The following is a 26,677-nucleotide window of genomic DNA, read 5'->3' on the forward strand; positions in this document are numbered from 1 at the left end:
AAATCATACCCACAATTATCAGACCCTTTCTTATGCTGGAAACATGTTGGGTAATAGACTCATATAAATGAGGATGCAAAATCATGCGATTTTCAACTTGTGTTGCGAAGCTTTGTTGCAGTGGGCAGGGATCCAGGAATGGTGTTTGGTTGTTTTCTCAGAGTTAGATGGTTGCCATCTGGCATTGATAGTGAGATGGTGTTGTCATCAGTTTCTAGATGCAGGAAAGGAATGATCCTCATCTGTTTCCTGTGGATAAGCAAGAGGTTGATAATCTAGTAAAATCTTGTTACCTTAAAGAAAGCAGACATGGAATTTGTTTACATAACGCTTGCCAGTTTCTACTTTTGTGTTAATAATATAGCTTGCTAGTGATCTTCAGCTTTGAAGAATTTAAAAACGTATTTGGTCACTTTCTAATTGAATTTTATTAGAATATCCTAATACTATTCTAATTGAGCCTATTATCCTAGTAGAATCACTATGCCCACCAGCTCCACTCAATGGTCTTGTCTGCATTTATGAAAAATCTTGCTCTTTTGGAGAGTGAAAAGCTTTTACAATTTCTTCTCCTGCATGATGGATTGTCTTGAAAAGCAAAAAAGAAGTTTTACAACCTATTGGAGAAGGTCTTATTTTCCACTTGGACGTTAAGAAAGCAACAGAAATAGGAGTGCACGTCTGCCAAGAACATAGTTAAAAAACACCTAATACAAGGTAGAGTTACTTTAGGGGTAACTTGCTAAGGTTATATCTGGCTCTCAGTGTTGTTTGTCTTCTTTTTGTTACTCATAAATCTTTCAGCATTTACCATAATCATTTATCACTTTTCCTGTTTCCAGTTTTTCACAAGTCGCTTTGTCTCTGCTCACCTCAAAGTGCAGGTCCTGTTTGGCTAAGGAAGTTCATGCTGCTGAAGCTTTTGCAAAAGGAAGAAATGGTGGGCCACCTCTTGAACTTTCCAAACAAAATACACTGTTACAATCTGGCCCTTGTGAAACTCTCATTTTTTCTTGATCCTGACTGATCCTACCCACATGTAATATCTAGCAGTACCCTTCTAACATTTAATAATCCATTTTCTGGCCTATGGTATTCGAATCTTTCAGTTATTGAAGCAATCCTGGTTGTCTTTCATTACACAAGACGTAATTATTATTGTGTTCTCTCTCTTCCTTCATGTGCTTACTTTTTAATATTTTTTTGCTGAAAGCAATAAGGTCTGTATCAATAAGAACCCCATAAAAGATTTTGGTCTTCAGAATTGCCTTTTTATAGAAAAACAAGCAAAATGCAGAGGGAATTTTTTATTAAATATTAGACATCTGGGTTGACTGCATTAATTTTAAATCATTCCTGTAATATTTCCTCTTTTCATTTGGTTCTTCAGATGCTCACACAATATGCAAATCATTTTAGAATGAATACAGAAGAAACATTAAATATATTAAAATCTGCATTTTAATAAAATTGTCGATGTGTAATATATACTTGCTTCTAAGGAAAAATGATAAAAAAGTAATAAAAGGGGGCAATTTAGACATAGAACTATTTAATATCTTTTTATATTTTACAACCTAGTAAAAAGTCAACGTAGAATAAAAGCTTTGGGCTTTTTAGATCTGAAAGTGTTCCACTCGAACCTTTTGTCCTCCCAGTTTATTTTCCCCTCCGAAAGGTTCTAGACAATCCGACAGCACTTGTTTGGATGGTAGGGTCAACTCACCATCGAGCTCTCAACACATAAGATGACATGTTCCATTGCTTCTCATTGCAGATGGAGTGGATGTTGAAGATGATCCCACTTGCTCTTGGCCAGCTTCCTCGCCCTCTAGCAAGGACCAGACTTCCCCTAGCCATGGAGAAGGTTGCGATTTTGGAGAGGAAGAAGGTGGCCCTGGACTCCCATACCCATGCCAATTCTGTGACAAGTCCTTTAGCCGCCTCAGCTACCTAAAGCACCATGAGCAGAGTCATAGCGACAAACTGCCTTTCAAATGCACCTATTGCAGTCGGCTGTTCAAACACAAGCGGAGTCGAGACCGCCACATCAAACTCCACACAGGGGACAAGAAATACCACTGCAGTGAATGTGATGCCGCATTCTCCAGAAGTGATCACTTAAAGATCCACTTAAAGACTCACACGTCCAACAAGCCATATAAATGTGCCATTTGTCGCCGTGGGTTCCTGTCCTCTAGTTCCTTACATGGACACATGCAGGTTCACGAGCGGAACAAGGACGGGTCCCAGTCTGGCTCCAGGATGGAGGACTGGAAGATGAAGGACACTCAGAAGTGCAGTCAGTGCGAGGAAGGCTTTGATTTTCCGGAAGACCTCCAGAAGCACATCGCCGAGTGCCACCCCGAGTGTTCCCCCAACGAGGACCGAGCGGCCCTCCAGTGTATCTACTGCCATGAGCTCTTTGTGGAGGAGACTTCCCTCGTGAACCACATGGAGCAGGTGCATGGTGGGGAGAAGAAGAACTCTTGCAGCATTTGCTCAGAGACTTTCCACACGGTTGAGGAACTGTACAGCCACATGGATAGCCACCAGCAACCGGAGTCATGCAACCACAGCAACAGCCCTTCGCTGGTCACGGTGGGCTACACTTCCGTGTCCAGCACGACTCCGGATTCCAACCTCTCAGTGGACAGCTCAACCATGGTGGAAGCTGCCCCGCCCATCCCAAAGAGTCGAGGGAGGAAGCGGGCTGCTCAGCAAACCCCTGACATGACGGTTCCCTCGAGTAAACAGGCAAAAGTTACCTATAGCTGTATTTACTGCAACAAGCAGTTGTTTTCAAGCCTGGCAGTTCTGCAGATTCACCTGAAAACTATGCATTTAGATAAGCCAGAACAGGCCCATATTTGTCAGTATTGCTTAGAGGTGTTGCCCTCACTCTATAACCTAAACGAACATCTTAAGCAAGTGCATGAAGCTCAGGACCCCGGTCTGATTGTCTCTGCCATGCCTGCCATAGTCTACCAGTGCAACTTCTGCTCCGAAGTTGTCAATGACCTCAACACCCTTCAGGAGCACATCCGATGTTCTCACGGATTTGCAAACCCTGCCGCTAAGGATAGCAACGCGTTCTTTTGTCCCCATTGCTACATGGGGTTTCTCACTGACTCTTCCCTAGAAGAGCATATAAGACAGGTCCATTGTGACCTCAGTGGCTCCCGGTTTGGCTCTCCAGTTCTTGGAACTCCAAAAGAACCAGTAGTAGAAGTCTATTCTTGTTCTTACTGTACAAATTCGCCAATATTCAACAGCGTTCTTAAGCTGAACAAGCATATCAAAGAGAATCACAAGAACATTCCCTTGGCCCTGAATTATATTCACAATGGGAAGAAATCCAGGGCCTTGAGCCCTTTATCTCCTGTGGCCATAGAGCAGACGTCTCTTAAGATGATGCAGGCGGTGGGAGGTGCGCCTGCGCGTCCGGCTGGAGAATACATCTGTAATCAGTGTGGTGCTAAGTACACGTCCCTAGATAGCTTTCAGACTCACCTAAAAACTCATCTCGACACCGTGCTTCCAAAACTGACCTGCCCACAGTGCAACAAGGAATTTCCCAACCAGGAATCCTTGCTGAAGCATGTTACTATCCATTTTATGATCACCTCAACGTATTATATCTGCGAGAGTTGTGATAAGCAGTTCACCTCAGTGGACGACCTTCAGAAGCACCTGCTGGACATGCACACGTTTGTCTTCTTCCGGTGCACCCTCTGCCAAGAGGTTTTTGACTCAAAAGTCTCCATTCAACTCCACCTGGCCGTAAAGCACAGTAACGAAAAGAAGGTCTACCGGTGCACGTCTTGCAACTGGGACTTCCGCAATGAGACTGACTTACAGCTCCACGTGAAACACAACCACCTGGAAAACCAGGGGAAGGTGCACAAGTGCATTTTCTGCGGGGAGTCTTTCGGCACTGAGGTGGAGCTGCAGTGCCACATCACCACTCACAGTAAGAAGTACAATTGCAAATTCTGCAGCAAAGCCTTCCATGCCATCATCTTGCTGGAGAAACACTTGCGGGAAAAGCATTGCGTCTTTGAGACCAAGACTCCCAACTGTGGGACGAATGGGGCTTCTGAGCAAGTGCAGAAGGAGGAGGTGGAGCTGCAGACCTTGCTGACCAACAGCCAGGAGTCACACAACAGTCACGACGGCAGCGAAGAAGATGTGGACACCTCGGAGCCTATGTATGGGTGCGACATCTGTGGGGCCGCCTACACCATGGAGACTCTGCTGCAGAACCACCAGCTCCGAGACCACAACATCAGGCCCGGAGAGAGTGCCATCGTGAAGAAGAAAGCCGAGCTCATTAAGGGGAATTATAAGTGTAACGTGTGCTCTCGAACCTTCTTCTCTGAAAACGGCCTCCGTGAACACATGCAGACCCACCTCGGCCCTGTCAAACACTACATGTGCCCTATTTGTGGAGAGCGGTTTCCCTCCCTTTTGACCCTTACCGAACACAAAGTCACACACAGTAAGAGTCTCGACACCGGAAACTGCCGGATTTGCAAGATGCCTCTCCAGAGTGAAGAGGAGTTTTTAGAGCATTGCCAAATGCACCCTGACTTGCGGAATTCCCTGACGGGATTTCGCTGCGTGGTCTGCATGCAGACAGTGACCTCCACCTTAGAACTCAAAATCCACGGGACATTTCACATGCAAAAGACCGGGAATGGGTCCACAGTCCAGACCACGGGGCGTGGCCAGCACGTCCAAAAACTGTACAAGTGTGCGTCTTGCCTCAAAGAGTTCCGTTCCAAGCAAGATCTGGTGAAACTTGACATCAACGGCCTGCCATATGGTCTGTGCGCCGGCTGTGTGAATCTCAGCAAGAGTGGCAGCCCAGGCATCAACATCCCTCCCGGCACGAATAGGCCGGGCTTGGGCCAGAATGAGAATCTCAGTGCCATCGAGGGGAAAGGCAAGGCAGGGGGACTGAAGACTCGCTGTTCTAGCTGCAACGTTAAGTTTGAGTCTGAAAGTGAACTCCAGAACCACATCCAAACGGTCCACCGAGAGCTTGTGCCAGATAGCAACAGCACACAGTTGAAAACTCCACAAGTGTCGCCAATGCCCAGAATCAGTCCCTCCCAGTCGGATGAGGTAACTTGCCTTTTTACTCTTTGCTCTTTAACCTCCTCAAGAAACCCTTGCCACTCAATGTGTACGCTTTCTGCAGCTTTATTTATTGTCGTGTGCCGATAGATGCTTAGATTGAAATGCAGTGGGTCTCCCCCCCCCACCCCATAGCCATTAGCCAGCAATTACTTGCTTCTTGATAAGCAGCATTTTGGCTCGAATGGTGCAAAATAGGACTAATTCCAGTCTCCCTAGGATATTGTCTTCTCTATGACTGAAGAGATCAGCGCTCATGCCAGCACCACTGAGATCTGGAATCTCAGCGTAGCTTCACCGCGAGTTGAAATCCCCAGCTATGACTTGTGTGTATGGTAGAGAGATAATGACATAAAAGTAAGATGCTATGGGCCAACATGCTGGCTTAGAGTAAATTAAAAAGAATATATATATTTGTGGGTAACAAATTGGGTAAGGGTGGCTCTATAATACCATGTTGTCAACACTCACTGTTTCTCTTTGTCTTCTGGGTGGTGAGCAAAATATTTTCTCACAACAGGATTTTTTAAAAGCCCCGACATTTAGCAAGTGCCACGTGCCTAATGTTCCTTTTAAAGGCTTCCCTTTAAATATCCCCAAGTCCTCACTCTCTGGGTTTGGGTTTCAAAATTAAAGTGGATTTTTTTTCTTAGTTTCAGAGTGGTTTCATGCCTTCTTTGCCATAATGAGTATGAAAAATAAGTTCATTTACAACGAAATAGTTTTATAAGTCACCCGTCCTTGAAGCTGAGCAGAGGATGGCTCATTCTATTATAATTTCTTTATGCTTTATCACCTGGTTTCTTAGCGTTCTTTCCACTTCCCTACCTGCCCCTATCTGGAGATCCATCCAAATGAAAACCCCAGGGAGATCTATCTCCCTTCAGTTTGGGGTCACTGCATTTTCCTTATCTTGTCTCCACACTCACACCCCCTTGGAGGTCCCCCTGCATGTCCCTGCAGATAGCCATCAGTCAGCTAGTAGGGGAGAGCTGGGAAGACTGACATAGAGCCCATCCTCCTGAAATGTGGCATCTGCGTGACAGGCAAGCTCCCAAACTTTGAAGCTGCTTTCCTTTCTCTCCTTCCAAGTAAATCTGCACCTTTCTCTCATTTAAATAAATGAAGTCCTTTCAAACTGATGAGGACAGCTGGAAGAGCATAGTTTTGATAATGGCTCAAGGCTCGTGTGTTGGATCTGGTAGTTTCTTTTGGTAGTTATTATCATATGAAGTGAATTACTGTTTTCCAACTTTTTAATCTCAAATGTGTTTATACCTATAGAAAAGCTAAAGGAATAACACAGTGATCCTGTGTGTGTGTGTGTGTGTGTGTGTGTGTGTGTGTATTCATATCCAGTATTGCAGATTTACCAGATATGAACGTTTTGTCATGTTTCTCTCTCTCTCTCTGCAACCTTTTTATTAACCTGAACCACATGAAAGTAAGTTTTAGACATCATGATCTTTCTAAGAAGATGGATGTTTTTCTATTTAACCATAATATTATTAGTTAAGGCAATTAACTAAATCAATTAAAGAAATCAAATAGATCTGTGATGTCAACTATAAGATGTCCATATTCAAATTTACCCAGTTGTCCCCAAAATGTCTTATTTTTAAGATGCTTATGCACTAGAATTTTAGAAAAACATTTATGCAGAGAATTACTCCTCTCCCCCCAATTTGATTTTGCTACACTTAACAAATAGAGAGGAGTTTGTATATTCATGTGTAATTTAAATGGTGCACAAAATTGATTTGAAATGACTGCATTCGTGTGTGTGTGTGATTGTGGTGGTGTGTTCACTTAAAATCAAGCAAAATTGGGTTCTTGTTTCTTAGTAGATTGCGGAAAGGCATGTACCTGTTCCTGGCTTATGTTTTCTGATGTTCCTAAATTACCATATATTATTATATTACTTGAGGTGAGATTTATTTTTTAAATGAAGGAGGACATATGAATAGTCTTTACACGTTAATTTGGTTAGAATTACTGGCTTAGAGAGAACTTATCATTAGGGGATGGATGATTTTAATTATACTTAAAATCTTAATGATGAAGTTTAACTATATCCTGCACTTAAATAGAATAATGTATAAAATATTTGTAAAAGTACTTAGTATTTTGTAAATACTAATTACTTGCTAGTTGTAATTCCTTTTTATTTTATTTATAAGATTTTATTTATTTATTTTATTTATCGATTTATTTATTTATTTATTTATTTATTTATTTATTTATTTGAGAGAGAGAGCTGGGAGAAGAGGGTAGCAGGAGTGAATGTTAAGCAGTTTCTATGCCCAATGCAGAGCCTGACACAGGGCTTGATCCCCCGACCCAGAGATCATAACCTGAACTGAAATCAAGAGTCAGATGCGAACCAACTAAGCCACACAGGCGCCCTTAATTGTGATTTTTACAATAGTGTTTTGTAAGCACCTAGATGCCGAGGATTAAAAGTGACTCTTTACACAGGAGAATATCTCCTTATTAAGGCTGATTAATAAGAGCATGTAGTGGTGTCCTTATCTGACCAGATAATAGGATTCAGTTGTACATATTTCCTTTGTGCTTCAAAAGTTCACTAATGTTTGACATTTTTATCATTGTTATTATTTTTCCTTCATTATACTATTTAAGTCATAAAATTTCATGTGGTTACTTCCTTTCTGATATTCTCTGCACTTAAAAATATACAGTAGGCCATATTATTTGGACTTGACATAGAAAATTGTCTAAACATATATGAAATTTTACATAAACAAGCCCCAAAGTAATGCCTTAGCAAGAGAAAGACATATAATAAAAATTAATTTCTTTACATTCTTTGTTAGTCAAGCTAAGCTTCTGTGACTTCTCCTGTGTATCGTGTAAATTTTTTACCAAATAGGTAAAAAGAGAAGCTATTACATAAGTCTTTGCCAAAACACAAATATGCCATGTGGGAGTAAATTTTATCACAAAAAGAAGTATGGCATGTATGTCTCCTGACTTCAGTGTCCTAGGTAGGAATGAAGGACTTAGTGCTGTAGGTGGTATTTTCATCTCTTCTTCTTGCTGAGGATTGAGACTTCAGAAGAGAAAAGAAGACCACAGGACATAATAAAACCTGGATACCCAGATATTGTCAAGAACAAGATTAGATTTTTTTCTGGACTATGACTTGTGATCACATAGGGATATTGGTAGACACTGGAATGGGTATTTCAAAGACTGAAAAGAATGTTTTTTTTTTGGTTGAGACTAGATTACCTATTTAAAAGGGATTTAGATATAATCTAAGGAAGGATAAGTACTGTGTAAATGCAATGCATGTGATCCAAGAAATGGATGAAAGACAAGGCACATGACACTTACAGGAGGATAATAGTAGGTAGCTGTCATGTAATGGGGAAATTTGAAATTGAAGACAAAAGATCTGAATGTGAACCCCTTTTCTTCTGCATAATGCTTTCCGAATTTGTGAACATGTTTTCTTTGTGCCAAAATCCTATAATTATCAATCTAAATTTGCTATGGAGTCTTTGTTTTGAATAAAATGTTTGGGGGAACCTATTCATTTCCGTTTGGCTCTCAGAGATCGAGTATGATATACATTTATGCATCACCTATGATACCTGCGATGATTCCATAAATGGTAGAGCTTAACCTGACACAAGAAGAAAAATCTAGATTTTTCCAGACATGAAACACCTCGCAGAGTTACTGAAATTTACTATGTGTTGAATAAATGTTAGTTCTTCTGGACTTCATTTACACTGGCTGGCCTGATCAAGTTCTGCCTCATTTAGACCTTAAAGTGTTTTCTTATGATGACATTAGAAGTGTGTGTCTTTCTGCTTCCATTTCTCCAGGACGTCTGATAGCTGGGTTTCTTCAAGGGGTTATTCACTCACATTTCAGCTCACACCATCCCTGCACGTTCATTGAAATTGCTCCTGCAAGGGTATCATATTGTGTCTGTGTTGCTGGGTACTCGTGCAAGTGCCACAGATTCAGCCAGAAGGGACCGTGGAGATCATCTCATTTTGCTGCCTTATTGTATAGACGGCAAAACAGACCCAGATAAGTTGAGATCTAAGATGGCACAGCTAGTAAGTGGTAGCAAGGAGCTCTGAGAATCCAGCTCTCTAACTCCAGGTTCAAGAATCTCTTTTCATAAATCCACTGGACTTTCCTCTAGCTGCTGTCTCATCCGTATTCTTTCCATAAAATCCTCTCTGTATTGCTGTCTTGTTTCCTGTTGTCATTCACTTCTCCCGCCCACTGCAAGGGATCGTCTGCTTCCATCACTTTACTGCAGCTGGCTTCTTTAAGTCTCTGTCAATCCAATTGACCAATGCAATGCTTTTAGTTTTTTAAGAGAACTTATTATAGGTTACCTACTGTTTTACTTGTCACTGTTGGCCATTTCTTCTTTATCAAACCTCTGGCTCCCCACTCCCAGGTCCCGCAATAGACTGATCTGTAGCCTACCTCATTTGTCTGCTCCTATAAGATTGTGCCCTGTTGCTACTGGCACTCTGCATACCCCCTCCATGTGGCCTCCTCCACCCCCATGGCTTCAGGTACCACATTTTTATGGATGACTTTCCAAAAGATGTCTCCAAAATGCAGGAGGAGGGAACTTTCAGGGGCTGATGGAAATATTCTGTATCTTGATTATGGTGGTGGTTGCACAACTGTATGCATTTATTAATACTCACCCAATGTAAAATTAGTGAATTTTGATATGTGAATTACCTCTTGTTGAAACTGATTTTAAAAATGGTATCTATGACTTACACCTTCCACTGATATTCAGACCTATACACACAGCTGCCTGCTGGATAGATTCACTCACATGTTTCCATACACTTTAAACTCAGTGGGATCAAAACTGAACTCATCATCCTTTCTCCGAACCTGCTTCTTTTTTCACATTTTCTATTTCACTTGTGAAGCCACTGATTTTCTTGTCTCCCTTTTCCCCACATCCAGTTGGTCATCAAGTGATCTCTATTTCAGCTCATATATATTTCTTAAATCAATCCCCTCCTCTCCATCCCCTTACCACATTTGTAATTCAATCTCTGATCATCTTTCACTAAACTACTGAAGCAGCCTCCTAATTGTTCCCTTGGACTTTAGTCTTATCATCTTCAAATCCATCTCCACAAAGCTGCCAGAACAGTCCATCTAAAACACAAATCTGAATAGCATGTCCCTCCCTATTTGAAACACTTTACGTCTCTACCTCCATCCTTATAGGATAGTATAATATCCTTCTGTTGTGAAATATAATGTGAGGCAGTGTGTCTCACACTGCCTCTGTGTCTCACTAAGACTGCACTGTCTCCTCTACCCAGATAATCTCCCTCCTCCCAATAACCCTCCACCTTCCAAAAGGCTGTCCAACTTAGCCTTTCTTTGGAGGTCACCTACTCTAGAAGTCCTCCTATGACCCTGACTTCCCACCACAAACATCTCTCTTTCCCTTGAATGCTCTCTGTGTACAATATGTCATAAATATACAAAAATTGTCACATTGCTTTATAGTAGTTATACCTCTTGACATTTCTCTTCCAATGAATCCCTCAGGGTAAGAATTTACTCAATCTCATATTTCTAATACCTATGACAGTGCCAGGCCTACGGTAGGCAGATGCCTCTGTGGATGCGTTTCCTAGACCTGTATCTGGTTGGTGGCTCTCCCAGAGCCTTTTCCCATACATGGTAGTATGGCAGGATAACTGGCCATTTGGTCTTTCTTCATGCACGAGCCACCTGGTACAGTGACAGAAATCTAGAAGGTGTTGGATAAATGTGCATTCTTGTCCTGAGTGTGTTAACTATAGGATCACTAGCTACACTTTCTTACCCCATTTGGACTCAGGATGTTCCAATCGCCATTGATGTTGCATCAGTTTCTGGTTATTATCCTACTCTCCTTCAAGGCCTGCTTTCTCAAAGAAGTTGTAGTTGGTCTCACCAAGGTGGCCAGTGGTCTCTGGGTTCCAAAGAAAGCCTTTCCATCTCCATCATCCCTGTAGTTTGATGCAGAACAGAAGGCTCTTTCCTCAACATGCACCTCAGACTTCATTGCGTTTCTCTCTAGTTTTCTTCCTACTGTGGCCTATGGAGGTCTTTCCTCCCATGCTGCTTCTAAAAGTGCAGAGATTCTTTGAGGCTCATCCTTGGCCCTCTTTTTCTTCTCTGTCTACTCTCTCAGGAGGCATCTCACTTATTCATGTGGCTGTAACTCTGTGCTATGAATTCCCAAATTTCTATTCAGAGCCTAGACCTCCTCTTAGTTTCAGATTACTGTGTGCTACTGGCAGCTTGACTTTTCCATTTTGAATCTCTTTTAGATGTTTGAAGTGTAATGAGTACAGTCTAAAGTCTTGGTTCTCTCTCCTAAAACCTATTCATTTTCCAGACTTCATTGTTTTAGTAAAGAGAACCACCCTACACCCAATTACTCAAGCAAAAAATTAGGGAGTCATTCCTGATTCCTCCCTTTTACTCATTCCCCACATCTAATCTATTAATAAGTACTGGCTCTCTTGACTCTGCCTTTAACAAGTATCCCGTCTATGTCTTTCCGTCTCCAAAGCCATCCTCATGGTCTGGGCTGCGATCCTCGTCTGGATGCTGCAGTAGTCTCCTATTGGATCCCTGTCCATCTTCTGCCTGCTTCCAGTCCATTTCTCGTGCTGCATTGTCCAGCAGACATGTGAATTACATGGAGTCACTTAACATTCTTCAGAGACTTCCCCATGTCACTCAAATATAAGCCTAGCCCCCCACCTTTCCAGTTTATGAAACTACCCCCAATCTGGCTGTAGCTGCCTGCCCTCACCTTGCTGGGTGGCTTCTCCTCACACAACGTGCCTGGCCTCCTGGCCTCCTGAGTGGGGGTTTGCTTCCAAAGCTTCACATGAACTGCTGGATTATCTGGGCTCCTCTTCCCAGTCAACCTGTCTGCACCTTTCTCATCAGTCAGATGGGCCTCCCCACAAAATTTTACCAAAGTTAGTCTCTTCCTTAGGATCTCCTTTTAAAATAATATGTTTTTTTTGTTTATTTCCCAACATGCTTGTCATAAAGTCTCAATCAGTATCAGTTGAATAAATGGTAGAATAGTATATACTCGGTCTCTGGATGTATATGCATGTATATCTAGTAACTGATATGTAGAGATGTAAAGCTTACCCAAAAGTTCTTTCATGCTTTAAAATCAGGTTTGATTTAAAAAATTAAAATAAGCTAAAAGGCCTGAAGTTTCTAACAGTTGGACAATCATTTTCAATGTGAAGGTCTGTTGTAAATTTCTTGAAGTCAGCATTATATATATATATGTATATATACATATCATTGAAGTTTGATTTGCCAACATGTAGTATAACATAACACCCAGTGCCTGTCGCGTTAAGTGCCTTCCTCAGTGTCTGTCACCCAGACATTCCATCCCCCCACCCACCTCCTCTTCCACTTCCCCTTGTTCGTTTCCCAGAGTTAGGAGCCTCTCATGTTTTGTCACCCTCTCTAATTTTTCCCACTCATTTTCTCTCCTTCCCCCTTTAATCCCTTTCACTATTTCTTATATTCCCCATATGAGTGAAACCATATGATGATTGTCCTTCTCTGATTGACTTACTTGAAGTCAATATTCTTTCTTTATGGTTTGTATCCTGAAAATGGCATTGTACATGGTGGTAATTCAGAATCCATTCAAGTTCCACAGTTCTCTTTTATTTTGTTTTATGCGATTAAAATTCCCACATAAGGATGGATTTTAAGTTTTTATATTTCAAATTGCCAATTCTAAGTTTTGCTAAGTTAGAAGAGCAAAAATTAGGTAAGCTTCTAGGTAAATAATATTTTAATATTTTAAAATAATAAGTAGACAATTTACATGACCAAATACATTTTTAAGATTCAAGATATTCTCGATTTAGAGTGAGCTGCTTTGCCACGTTCAGATTTATTGTTGTTGTGTTCAATATTTGTTTGGCAGCTAGAGTGTGCTAGTACAGGGAGTTAATGACCTCTGGCAAAAATATCAGGGTGTGGGTCATGGAAGCACCTGCCTCACATCCACTCTTTGTCCCTAGTGCCATGCTTACCTAGCATTGACATTAAACACATTAAACTTGCCTCCACTACCATCCCTACATTTTTTGTACTTATTTCCAGTTCTGGATTTTTTTTTTGCTGATGTGCTCCATATGGCTCCAATGTCTTTTTAGAACATACGAAATTCAGAAATCGGAGTGTTTTTGTATACAACCATGAATCTTGAATTGCACATCATATTAGTTCCTGGAGTACTGAGCCAAAAGAGCATAGAGTCATCCCATGTAGCAGCAGAAGTCTGTTTAGGGAGAGCATTTTACATTTCGGTTTATATGGTGTTCAGGTGGAAATTAGTAAATATTCAAGATGACTTTGAATGATGAAAGAAAATCAAGAGCTGCATTCTGGATCTCTTATTACAGTAATGCTTCACTCACCTATAGAGATGGGGTTTTCTATTAGATGTACTTTATCTTCCTAGAAATTTCCCTACAAATTGTCAAGTACTTTTAAAAAGCTTAAATAGCCATATCCTTATTTATACTTTTTGTTTTCACCTTTCCACATTTTTTTGTTGAAGTTTCTATCCTTAATCTGCCCTTCTCGTCCCCCACCCTCATTTCCTATTACTTATTTTCTATTAGTTATTACCCCCAGACAGATGACTAAAATATCAAATTTCAAATGTCGACCTTCTTCTGTGGCCCAGTCTTGGATTTTCAGCTACCTGTTTGACATTATCATTAATGCCTTCTGCTAGCCCTTTGACCAGATCAAATCATAATTTCTTCTTCCCCCAGTTTTCAACAGTGTTCAGCTTTCTTCTAGTTACTCTTATATTAAACTTTGCTTGTATGTCCCACTCTTCTCTACTAACCTTTTGGATCGACCACTCTCAAGCTACTGTATTGTGTCTGCTGTTTGCATCTCTTGTATTCTTTGTCCAGGTCATGCCTGTCCTTGCACAGTGACTGCTCCCTTTCACGCTATGCCTATCATAAAAGAAGTCTTGACCATTTTATTTATTTATTATTATTTTTAAAGATTTTACTTATTTATTCATGAGAGAGAGAGAGAGAAGTAGAGGGAGAAGCAGGCTCCATGCAGGGACCCCGATGTGGGACTTGATCCCGGGACTCCAGGATCACACCCTGGGCTGAAGGCGGTGCTAAACCGCTGAGCCACCCGGGCTGTCCAAGTTTCAACCATTTTAGAAGTCCAAGTTCACACAAATCACATTCTCTGGTCACAATACAAACACATTATACAAGAAAAAAATTATTTTTTTAAAAATCTCCATAAATGTAAAAATTAAAAACACACATGGAACAAAGAGGGCATAAAAAGCGAAGTTAAAAGAATCTATAATGGAAAGAAAACTATCTAACAAAACCTGTGAGATGGAAACAAAGCAAAACTTAGAGAAAACATGGCTATAACATAAGAATACATATTAGAAAATTAAAAAGGTATGCATTCCATAAGCCAAACATCCAACTTCAGAGATTGGAAACAGAACAAGAAAACAAGCCCATGATAAAACCGAAGAGAGGAAAATAATAAAGCAAAGAACAAAGGTAATGAAATGGAAAATTGACAACAAGGAGGCCAACCAAGTAAAAAACTAGTTCTATGACAAGACTAACAAAATTTATAAACTTCTGGTGAAATTAATCAAGTTAGAAAAGTAACAATAGATAATATTAATAATGAAAAGGGAGCCATAACATCATATGTGCAGAAGTTTAAAAGGTAGTAGGAGAGCCACTACATATACCACAATGACTGAAATAAAAATGAATGCAGAAATTCTTACTTTGCAAGCACAGAGAGCAATTGGAACTCTCTTGCTTTACTGGTGGCAGTGTAATTTGGTACAGGTGCTTTAAAAATACTGCTGGATAGTATATACCAAAGTTGAATACTAGCCAACTCTATGACTCACAAATTCTACTCTAAAGTCTGTATCTAAGAGATATAAGTGTGAATATTTACCACAGGTTATGAACAGGGATATTTATAGTGGATTGTACACATAAGGTTCAAGCTAGAGTTAATCAAAATGTCTGTGAATATAAAATGAATAAATACATTCATACTATGGTATGAACTCATTCCATTCACACAGTGGAATACTACACAGCAACAGAGGAGAATGAACTACTGCTATATAACAATATCAGTGATTCATATACACAATGTTGAAAAAAAGGAACCAGGCACATACTACTAGTACATGACTCCATTATTATAAAGTATAAGAATAGGCAACACTAATCTGTGGTGATCAAAGTCAGAACAGTTAGCTCTAGGATGGTATGAAGTGGAAAAGGGCAAAAGGGATTCTTTTGGGTCCTAGAAATGTTCCATATCTTGATCTATGTGGTGATTAGAGTGTTACATATGTATGTAAAATTTCACCCAGCAATTCACTTAAGTTTATAGCAGTTTAGTATAGGCTATTTCTCAACTTTAAATTTTATTTAAAAAAATCCAAAATGCACAAGATAAAAAAATAGGAGACTATTATGAATAATTTTATACTAATAGCTGGATAAATTTGATTATATAGAAATGGTCTTAGAATAGTATGTTACCAAAGCTGGCTCAAGATAAAAAATAAAAAAGTAGAATGATTCCATAAACATTAAAGAGTTTAATAAGTTGTCAAAAACCTTCCCACAAAGAAAATACCAGAGCATATACATAATTCCAAAGCTGTGCCAGAAAATACAAAAAGAAGAGACACTCCATTTAATAAGTCCAGTATAATCTCCATATTAAAACCAGACAAAGATAGTAAAAGAAAAATTTAGGCTATTTTATATTTTAAAAATTTAAAGGACATACTAACAAACTAGATTCACTATGTTAAAAGATTTTATACTATATTAAAATGATTTTATCACAGGAATGCAAGGTAGGCTCAATCTCAAGAAATTGAATTTACCACGTTAGCACTTTAAAGGAGGCATATTAGATGTTTATCTCAATAATTGCAGAAAAATTTAAATTCAACATATTTTCATGATTAAAAAACACAGGCAGGAATTTCCTTACCCTAATAAAGAGTATTTAAAATGTTATTTTTAGCAAGGATAATAGTTAGTGGAGAAGTTTCAATGCTATTACTAGTTAGTAGTAAAATAACTACTAGAGTCTGTTCATTAACCTAGCCAACAACGTAAGATAAAATAAAAATGACTTTAAGTAAGTATAAAAAAATAGCACTAAAATTGAGAAGCGAATCAAATTGTCATTTGAAGGTCTTATACTTGTATGTAAAACAATACTGAAAGAATCTAAAAAAAATATTATAACAAAAAAAAAAACTTTAGTAAATTTGTTAGGTACCAAATCAACTCATATAAGTGAATTCGATTTTTATTCACCAGCAAAAAGGTGAAAAAAATACAAGTTGTAAAATAATATGATTTATAATAGACACAAAAATTAGATTACTTAGAAATAAATCCTATATGGTGTTCAAGATATTTATGGAGAAAATGGTAAAACATAATTGGAAGATATTTTTAAAGACCTAAATAATGATCATGTATAACTCATTCATGGGTAAGAAGACTCAATACTGTAAACTTAACAAATATCCTTAATTTGACCTATAAATTAGAGGTACTCCATTGGAAACTTCAACAGGTTTTTAAATGTATTTTTAATGTTTTTACTTATTGGACTTGGACAAGCTGATTCAAAGATATTATATATAGAAGAATGAAAGGTGAAGAATAGTAAAGATTCTCTTGAAGGAAAAGAACAAGCAGGGGAGGATTTGTCCTACTATGCAGGTGATTTATAATAAATGTGCAGCAATTAGGATGATGTGGGATTAGTCCACAGAACAAAATAAAGGTTCTCCAAGAGCTATCAGACAAATAAAAACTCAACATAGATTGTAGCTATCTTTGTACATAAGTAAGAATACATGGAGTATTCTATTCATTATCCATTTGGAAAAAAATAAAAATAGAATGCTCACGAGTAAAATGTGTGAAAGACAAAACTGTAAATCTTTTAGAAAAATATATAAAGAATATTTTTATGACCTTAGGTTGGGGATGATTTCTCAAATAATGCTCAGAGAGTATAAATCACAAATAAAATATCACAAATGATAGGTTAATCTACTTTAAAAATAATAATTTGTTTACCAAAAGTTACTATAAAGTGAGCAAAAATGAAAGCTATATTTGATAAAACATTTATAACACATATAGCTGGGTAAATTATTAGTTTCCTAAATATATAGAAAATGACCATAAATCAATAAGAAAACACAAACCAACAAATTAGAATATGAGAAAGTAACATGAAGCAAATTCACAAATAGGAAACATGAAAGCTCAGTAAACGTGAAAATATTTATCCTTACTAATAATGTGGAAAATGCAAAATCAGACAGAGAGTAATGGGTTGTCCGGAAAGAACACACAGGAAGCTAAGTTGCTTAATCATTATTCTTGATGTATTATTTATGGTATAAATTCTCTTTGTAAGCATTTAATATTTAACATAAAAAGCAAAAATAATCAGAGCCCTAAGTATATAGTCAGTATCACTTACCATAAATAAAAGATATCAAACTAATACAATTAATACCAAATCATGTTTTAAAAATTCTAGATATAGACTTGTACCTACAAAAAGCTGTTTTTTCATTGTTGCCAGAAAATTTATCAACTGTTGTAGAGATATTAAAGACCTATTAGCATCTCAGTGAGACTTTTTTCCTTTGTGTATTCAGAAAGAACAGCATCCGTACTTTCCAGTTAAGGTGGTACATATCTCACACTTTGGAGAACATTAGCCTATGGCATTAACTTTTTATTTCTCACTTGGTACTTCAACTTAAGATAACAGATTTATTAATTTCCTGCTATGTGCAAGACATTAGGCAATCAGGTTTGTAAAGAGGATGAGCATTATACAAGTATGGGCTTTTGAATACACAACTTTCTCCCCTATATGGCCCCCTGAGGGTGTAGAGTTTACTAGGGAAAGATTATTGTAGAAAAATAAGTATATTATAAATTAGAATGGAATGTGTGCCATAATAGAAGTACTAGTGAACTGCTAAAGTAGTTCAGAAGAGGTAGCAGATGAGGCAGGAGTTAGCTTTACAGATATCTGTGTAATGAGCAAACAAATTGGAAGAACTTCTAAAGCAAAAGTCCTGAGGCAGCAGCGTGCCTAGCTGGCTTAAGGAATAGCAAGGGGCCGGCGTGGCAGGGGCCCAGAGAGCTGGAGAGGGTGGAGGCACGGCTTGGCTTGGTATCCTCCATGTTTCTCAGTAGAGTTCCTTACACATGAGAGGTTCCTAGTAAACACTTGTAAATAGTTGAAACCTGGTGATTAAAACAAAGGACAAAAAGAAACAAAGAAGGAAACATTTTTCTGAGGACTAAATGGTGATACAGTTTCTTCCAACCACACATAAATAGAACATAAGACTCCTCATAAGCATGTAACATTCTATGCAATTCATTTCCTAAAGAGATTGAATGGCAGGTGAAATCCTGTAAGAAATCCCCATATCAAGACAAATGATTTATTTTGTTGAATTAAACATTGTATGACACAAGCCAGTCTTCAGTTGAGTCTGAAGATTTTTTTGTTATTCTGAGCCTGACACTCTAGGTATAGGGATTTTAAACATATGTCACATAACATAGAAGAAAATATTGTGCTTAGGGAAAAAAAGATGAGTACAAATAACAGTTGACAGAACCATCTGTGTCATCTAACTTGTCCTTCCTCAGCTTCAGTTCGTTCATTGCTAGCATGGGCATAATCCATACTTTGCCTACTTTGTAGGGTTATTGTGAAGAGCAAATGGTATATGTATATACGGAAGTCCTCAGCAAACATGAAGCACCCAACAAAAACAAATATTGTATATGGTGCATCTTTTATATAATATCTAGGCATAAGTCTACATATATGCCTATGTATGTATGCACACATTCCTATAATTTATATATGAAATGTTTTCAATTTAGTTATTTTGTATTCTAGAATAATTTCATCTAATGCTATCTATGGATTATTTGGTCAAAATGCATCAAAATAAGTTATCACACTTCCACAAAGTTGGTGAAATAGAAAAGCATAATAAAATATTAAAACAGACCTACAAACAATGAAAACCAAAGAATAAACAGTGTAAAGACTAGAGATTAAAATATTACTTTATTTGCTTGGGATCAGAGATCGTGTCAGATAACAGTACGTATAAAGAGTAGAAAAAACATGTAAATAGGTGAGTTTGTAGATAAAACAATTATAAGTAAGAGATGGAAATTTTTCTATAGTACTATTGGGTTGAAACATCATGGAGAACAACAGAACAAAAGAAGTATTGGGGAAATAACATATGAGAAAACTAAAAATTGTAAATGAAAGGCATATTAAGTGAATCCCAAAATGAGACAGTTTTTCCCCTAAGCTCAAGAAGCAAGTGAATAGTTTGAAAAGCAGTTAATTTTAAAAAGCTATTATTTGTTTGCCTAAAACCCACTGGCAATGTTCTCTAGGGATCAAATATATTTACATTCTGCAGAAAGGAAAATGGTGAAAATTTTGTGGGGTGTTTTTTTTGGACGGGATTTGTAATTTAGATGCATAACTCCTTATTTTTAGGATAGAATGCTATATTTAAAAATCATTAATAAGTAAGTGGTTGAGAGAGATTTCAAAGCACACATGCGCCATGATTTAGAAACCAAAACAGCTCTCATAAACCTCATTTGACAAAGTCTGATGTTAATATTTTCATCTTAAGATAAGTCTCAGGATTATCTCGGGTATTTTATAAGTTTGGCTAACAGTACAGCAAAAGGAGCTGTGATAAAATTTCTTGATAAATACATGTCCAGAAATATAGAATTTAATTATGAACAGGGACCACATATTTAACAAAGATCATTCTTAAAAAAAAAAAAAAAAAAAAAAGCCAGGAGTGGAACAGGAAGGGTAGACAGGAGGCAGAATGAAATGAATAAATGAGGTAGCTGGCAGGAAGCCCTCTAAGCTTAATGTCTAGACCTACTGGGATTGGAAAATTGACATCATTTTGGTGGAAGACATCTCCTTTCAGCGAAATGAGTCTGGATCGATATCATTTTGTTATACCAAATTTAAATAATTTGAAAACAGACATTCCATACCAGGCATGGGACATTATTTGGATCAGTTTGTGTCTAGTACATGCATTCATTCTGCTGTTACTGAGTTTCAAACCTGTGACAGGCATCGTATGTAGGCACTGGGTACACAGTGACATACAGATGAGTATTTTCTGCCTCTCTTGGCAAAGAATTAAACCTCCAGAAAGCAAGTATACCCTCAAATAGTGAATCATATACATATTAAGATGGCGAGCAGTTGGCAGGATTAGAAATAGGAATATTCTCAAAGGTCTAGTAAGAATATTCAACAATAAAATTCTAAAATGTCTTTTAAAATAATGACTGATTTATCACCTGGACCGTAAGGAACATCTAAAAAAATTACAGTGCTTGCCTTGCACAGATTCTATTAAAAATGGTTGGATTTGATATTGTGATCCTTTTCCTAGCACTTTCCCCTCATATTCTTTATTGTGGAGCCTTGTTCTCATGGAGCAGAAGTCCTGTTTAGAAGGGGCCCCCATATTTTCTCAGGTTATATTCTTGGACATTTTTTATATGGGAAGTCTGTAGCTTTGTAAAATATATTATCAATAAGGATTATGCAGAGCTTTTTAAAGTCTACCATTTAATCTTTCTGGGATAATCTGAAGGGGGCCTGGAAGAAGGTCTTATGTGGTTGTGTGATGCAGAATGTAGGCATGTTTGGTGGCGACAATCTGGTTCCCTCTAATAAATTTTTCTGAAAACACCTACTCTTGGGTATACTTATAAAAAGCCCAAATCAATTCATTTCTGTATAGTTCATGCACTCCTTCACAAATAACCACTGTCAGGCAGTGCACTGGGTACTGGAGCTCAAGGAGAAATAAGACATTGTTCCTTAAGTGACAGGAAGCCTTGGAATATAATGTGCATAGATGTTTTGAATCTGACACAGTAGATTCCATGCTGAAAGAATACACTGGGAAGTGAGGATCCACAAAGACAGTAGGAACTAGCAGTGGAGAGGTGGCGCTATAGAGGTGATCCTGTGGTCCAGTGCAAAGAGGAGCCACAGCAAAGTTTGAGGCACAGTGAAGAGCCAACTGGGCAATAGTTAGCAATTCCTTCGTGTCAATGTGCTACCCCACCATAAAGGTGTGGCTCTATTCATGGCAGTCCAGAGTTTGAGGCTTGCTATGTTGGTCATTTTCTGTGCATTCCAGGCAAAGATGCTTCATCTCTGCAGTCTTCACTCTCATTGTCCATGATGAAGAAATTTTTTATTTTAAAGATCTTATTTATTTATTCATGAGAGACACACACAGAGAGAGGCAGAGACATAGGCAGAGGGAGGAGAAGCAGGCTCCATGCAGGGAGCCCGATATGGGACTTGATCCCAGGACTCGAGGATCATGCTCTGAGCCGAAAGGCTGTCACTCAACCACTGAGCCACTCAGACGTCCCTGTGATGAAGAAATTGAGATAGATGACCTCACCCATTCCTTTCAGTTCTAGAACTGCAACCCTGTGCGAGCTCATACCTTTGAAGATGTAAAAAATATGGGGACATTGGATTCTTTTATATTAAGATGCTTTTTGGAATGACGTATGAGAAAGAGTTTTATAAATCCTGATAAATTTAATTAAAACAAGGGGTTGAGGGATCCCTGGGTGGCGCAGCAGTTTAGCGCCTGCCTTTGGCCCAGGGCGCGATCCTGGAGACCCAGGATCGAATCCCACGTCGGGCTCCTGGTGCATGGAGCCCGCTTCTCCCTCTGCCCGTGTCTCTGCCTCTCTCTCTCTCTGTGTGTGTGTGTGTGTGTAACTATCATAAATAAATTTAAAAAATTAAAAAAAAAACTTTAAAAAAAAAACAAGGGGTTGAAAGAACCTGGCTGCCACTTTTGCATGTATGTATGTTGTAACTCGCACAACAGGATTTAGAATAGGTGAAGTCAAGGAAATGCACCTCTATCCTAAAACAAAACAAAACAAAACAAAAAATCCTTAGTGAAGAGTACCAAAAACGAGAATAATAAGTAAACACCTACAGTGTGGTATGTGGGTGTAATTGCCAGCATACTTTATGGAGCAGGTGGGGTTTCAGAAGCAATTTGAAGGAGAAGAGAAAGGTGGTCTGACATGCCTCAGTAGGAAAGCTGCTCAAGTGGAAGGGATGGGTGAGAGAAGACAGAATGTAAAATGAAAACAGGGAGAAAGAACCAGAAAAACAAAGGAAAAGAAAAAGAACAGCTGAGAGAAGGAGGACAGGAGGTAAGATACCTCAATGGAAATAAGAGCAATAAAGGACAAGGTAATTTGGGTACACCCAGGGTAACTAAAATGACCTAAACAAGACAGAGACATTCTGTAGAGAAGGTACAGAACTACCAGAATAGGAGATATTCCTTTGACGGAAGAACTAGAAGGATAGATTATGGAAATGTAAACAAAGGAGAAGAACCAGGACTCCACAGGAGCCTTCATCTGAAAGGAAATGGGAAGAAGCAAAGATTTTTATTTGGCAGTGGACCAGTATGACTCATTCACACATTATTGTGTGGAAATAATGGTGTCGTATGTTGCGGTGAACACAAGATGGGTAAGACGGATCCTCCACCTACCCTTGAAGAGCTTACAGTTGAAATGATTGAAAATAATTTCAGTTGAAAATTACTGAAAAATACTGAAATAATTCGGATACAGTGTGTACTGAATTCTAAGAGAATCAAAAAGAAATTTTTATGATTTACTATTAAATAAAGCTCCTCTCTGTGTTATCCTTTTGATATTTACGCCAAGTCTCGAGTAAATGGTACTAGTATTCATTAAGTATTAACAAACCTGTCTACATTCTCAACTTGCCTTTAGGGCAGAAGTTATGTACTTAAGAAAATGTTTCTTAATGGATTCTGAAATATTTTTTCCTCCCTCCCAAAACTTCCTCCAGGTCTCTGGTTGGATTGTAAATCATATTACTAACCTCCAACATTGGGTTGCTGTGGGCATATGATGCACTTTGATGGTATTACAACATAGGAACTTAACATTGCTACTTCATCTCTCCAACTGCTGTCACTGATAACCACCAGCCAGCTCCTCATTCTGACAACAGTGAGACAGAAAGAAGGGTTCAGATTTTTAAACTGAAATCAATCAGTATATGGTTGGAATAATTGATGGGGGAAAATAGACCATAATTTGACATAAGGCAAAAATGTCACCTTCTTCCTTTCCTCCTCCAATTTTTGTTGAAAAAAACTGATTACTTCAACTCTTGTTCCCCATTCCCAATTTCTAGCTCTCTGAATGATACGAATGCTTACAAACAGTCAGTATAGGAAGTTAACCCAAATCTACTATGAATCATAAATCCCTCCAACCTGGGAACTAACAAAATATTATAACCAGTGGTAACTAGAAGCAAATTCCTCTCCTAACCCAAAAAGAATTAACACCTGTTTCCGGTGATTTTTTTTTTTAAACGTTTACTACAGCATCTGTTTAGTCTGTGTTGTTCAGCCTCTTCTAAGTCACTGATTTCTGGTGTTGTGTAGGGTGGTAGAGAAGTTTTCAGACAGAAATAGTCAAGACATAGGTTGCACATTAAAAATGAAGATGCTGGATGTGGGATGCCTCATTAGATCGTCCATTGGAGAGTCAGTAAATGAAATGTATTGACTGCCCACTTTATGGACAACACTATAGGAGATTGATTCAGGTACACTTGCTATGGCATAGAATAAACAGCAGCTGAACACCTACTGTTAAATGAGATCATCTAGATGAAGATCTCTTACCCAGAGGGGCTCAGTGGCCTGTGTAGTGGAGGAAATAAGCTGGGTTCCTTGAAAGAGCTTCCAAATTCTAAATCAGGACAAATCAGAGGACTGGAGACAAATAACCCTAAGAAAGCAGCTCTCTCCATGGCAAACCTAGGCTTAAAGTCATGGTATTTACTTCATTTTTGACGCTGGGTTTTGTTTTTTAGTGAGTACTAGCCAAAATTTGTTTTTTAAATCTCAATTATTGCGACACACCTGGGTGATTCAGCAGTTGAGTGTCTGCCTTCAGTTTAGAGCATGATCCCGGGATCGGGAATCAAGTCCTGCATCGGGCTCTATGCAAGGAGCCTGCTTCTCCCTCTACCTATGTCTGTCTGTCTGTCTGTCTCTCTCTCTCTCTGTCTTTCATGAATAAATAAATCTTCAAAAAAATAAATCTCAATTGTTTTCTAGTTTTTAGCTATTGATGATTCTTTTGAAAATAAACTACTGTAAATGCTATTTATATATAATGCTTAAAAAGAACCCAAGAAAAGTGAGGAAAAAAATGGCTGGACTTTTTTTTACCCCCTGATTTAAAAATTAATGGTAGCTGAAATTTATGTCTTTATGGAGTTTTGGGCTTATTTGTAAAAAACTAAATATGTTTAAATAAATACTGTTTTCTTTTCAGATTCTACAAGGGTCTATGCAGAGTTTGTCTAAAATGAAAAGAAAAAATTGCAACTTAGTCATTTCAAACAAAAATCTTTCTCTTACTAGATTTTTGTCTGTCTCTTCTTTTTTCCTGCCCAGTCAGTTGGCCAGAGCAATCTTATTTAGCCCTGCTTCTGTTTCAAACTGCCTTCCTCATTCCACCAAATGCCCCACCAGACTATGAACACTTGCCTGGCATGCAGCAGGAACTTTGTAACCCGGTTTTAAAAAAATATATATTATTTATTTATTTATTTATTTATTTATTTATTTATTTATTCATGAAACACACAAAGAGAGAGGCAGAGACATAGGCAGAGGGAGAAGCAGGCTCCCCGCAGGGCCTGATGCAAGATTCAATCCCAGGACCCCAGAATCACGACCTAAGCCAAAGGCAGATGCTCAACCACTGAGCCACCCAGGCGCCCCTATAACTCAGTTTTAAGTTCAGGAAAAATTGTCCCCATTTTCGACCTCAGATGAAGTCTTTTCTCTCCCAGTGAATTTTTCCTGACTCTTCTAGACCATTTTAATCTGTCCCTGTTTGATGTGTCCTAGTGGTCTTCTCTTTGCCATACACTGACTGACACTTGGTCTTGAACTGTTTTGCCATGTTAATTTAGGCAGAATACTTACATAACAGTTTATTATTTGTGTGTGTTCTTTCCCCGTTTATATTGTAAGTCCTTGAGTTTAGGAATCATGTTTAATATCTCTTGGTTACTGAACTCTTAGCAAAAAGTGCTATGTGGTCTTTAATCTCAGGACATAAACTACATCTGTAAGACAGTAATGCCCTTCTATTAATTACCATGAGAGCACACAACAGAAAATCTGTGCTGGTGTTTTTTAATGAATTACTTGGGCAAACTTCTCACCATGAGTAGTTTCCATCACATTTCACTTATTTTTTTTTCCTCTTTCTTCTGACTTATTTTCACACAAACTCAGAATTACTTGGAAAATATCCAAACTAAATTAGTAAAATGTCTGAACTACTGAGTATTTGTAGAAGCTGTAGGTTTATTATTTTCACTCACACATAATATTCGTTTGCTTGCCAACAAAATCCTGCTAAAAAGGTGCTACTGATCTTAAATATAAGTCTCTCTCTCTCTCGTAATTAATATATTCGTTCTCAGAATGGTAATGTATATTGCTATAGTCCTTGAAAACAGCTTTTTTTCTCCCCCGCCCCAGCAAGGTTGTACCTTTTTACATGCTCTATCTTCTTTCCCAACTCCCAATCCTATCACCAATTTCTGATATTCTTTATGTTATTAATTTTTAAACCTCTATTTATAAACGTTTGTTTAATCGTTGTTAATTGTCATAAAATTTAAATGAGTGGATTATAATTCTGAGGAAATTATACTATGGTTTCAAAGTCCACATGAAAGAGTGAGAATTAATCTTTGACAAGCAACTTTGTTGTGTCAGACAGTTTATATAGTATTCCATTCCATCTCCATAATAACCTGTCAAGTAAAGAGTAATAAAGGTAGTTACTCTTTAATGCAGGCATGCTACATGGTAGGCATGGTACTAAGCACTTTTATACAGTTCTCACTTGCTTCTCACATTAAACTCTTAAGATGTAAGTTTTATTAGTTTTAATTTACAGGGAAGAGTACTAAGACTCAAGGTCATTAAATGATTTGTCACACAGCTAAATGATGAAGCCATGAAATAGCAACTAATTGCAAAAAGAAGATTCTAAAGTTGCTTTCCTACTAAAACTGCTGGGTATGTTTGGAGTGAAAATTTTATAGCATCATTGATGCTATAAACAACATCCTGACTTCAGAGGGTCCTGACTGAGTCTGGGACCAGCTCTTCCTTGACAGCCACTGCCTAAGTTTG

At 38.3% G+C, this 26,677-nt stretch overlaps 1 protein-coding gene across 4 annotated transcripts in view; it reads left to right on the plus strand.

Moving 5' to 3' along the window:
* Positions 1 to 26,677, plus strand: part of ZNF521 (zinc finger protein 521) — a 275,420-nt gene that overhangs the window by 113,806 nt on the left and 134,937 nt on the right. For all 4 annotated transcript variants that reach the window (XM_025429278.3, XM_025429274.3, XM_025429276.3 and 1 more), the window contains one exon: positions 1,778 to 5,130. In XM_025429278.3, coding sequence (XP_025285063.1) covers positions 2,218 to 5,130 — 2,913 coding nt within the window. In that variant the 5' untranslated portion in view covers positions 1,778 to 2,217. The remainder of the gene's footprint in view (positions 1 to 1,777; positions 5,131 to 26,677) is intronic.

Source organism: Canis lupus, chromosome 7, assembly GCF_003254725.2.
Source record: "Canis lupus dingo isolate Sandy chromosome 7, ASM325472v2, whole genome shotgun sequence".
Taxonomy (NCBI): Eukaryota; Metazoa; Chordata; class Mammalia; order Carnivora; family Canidae; genus Canis; species Canis lupus.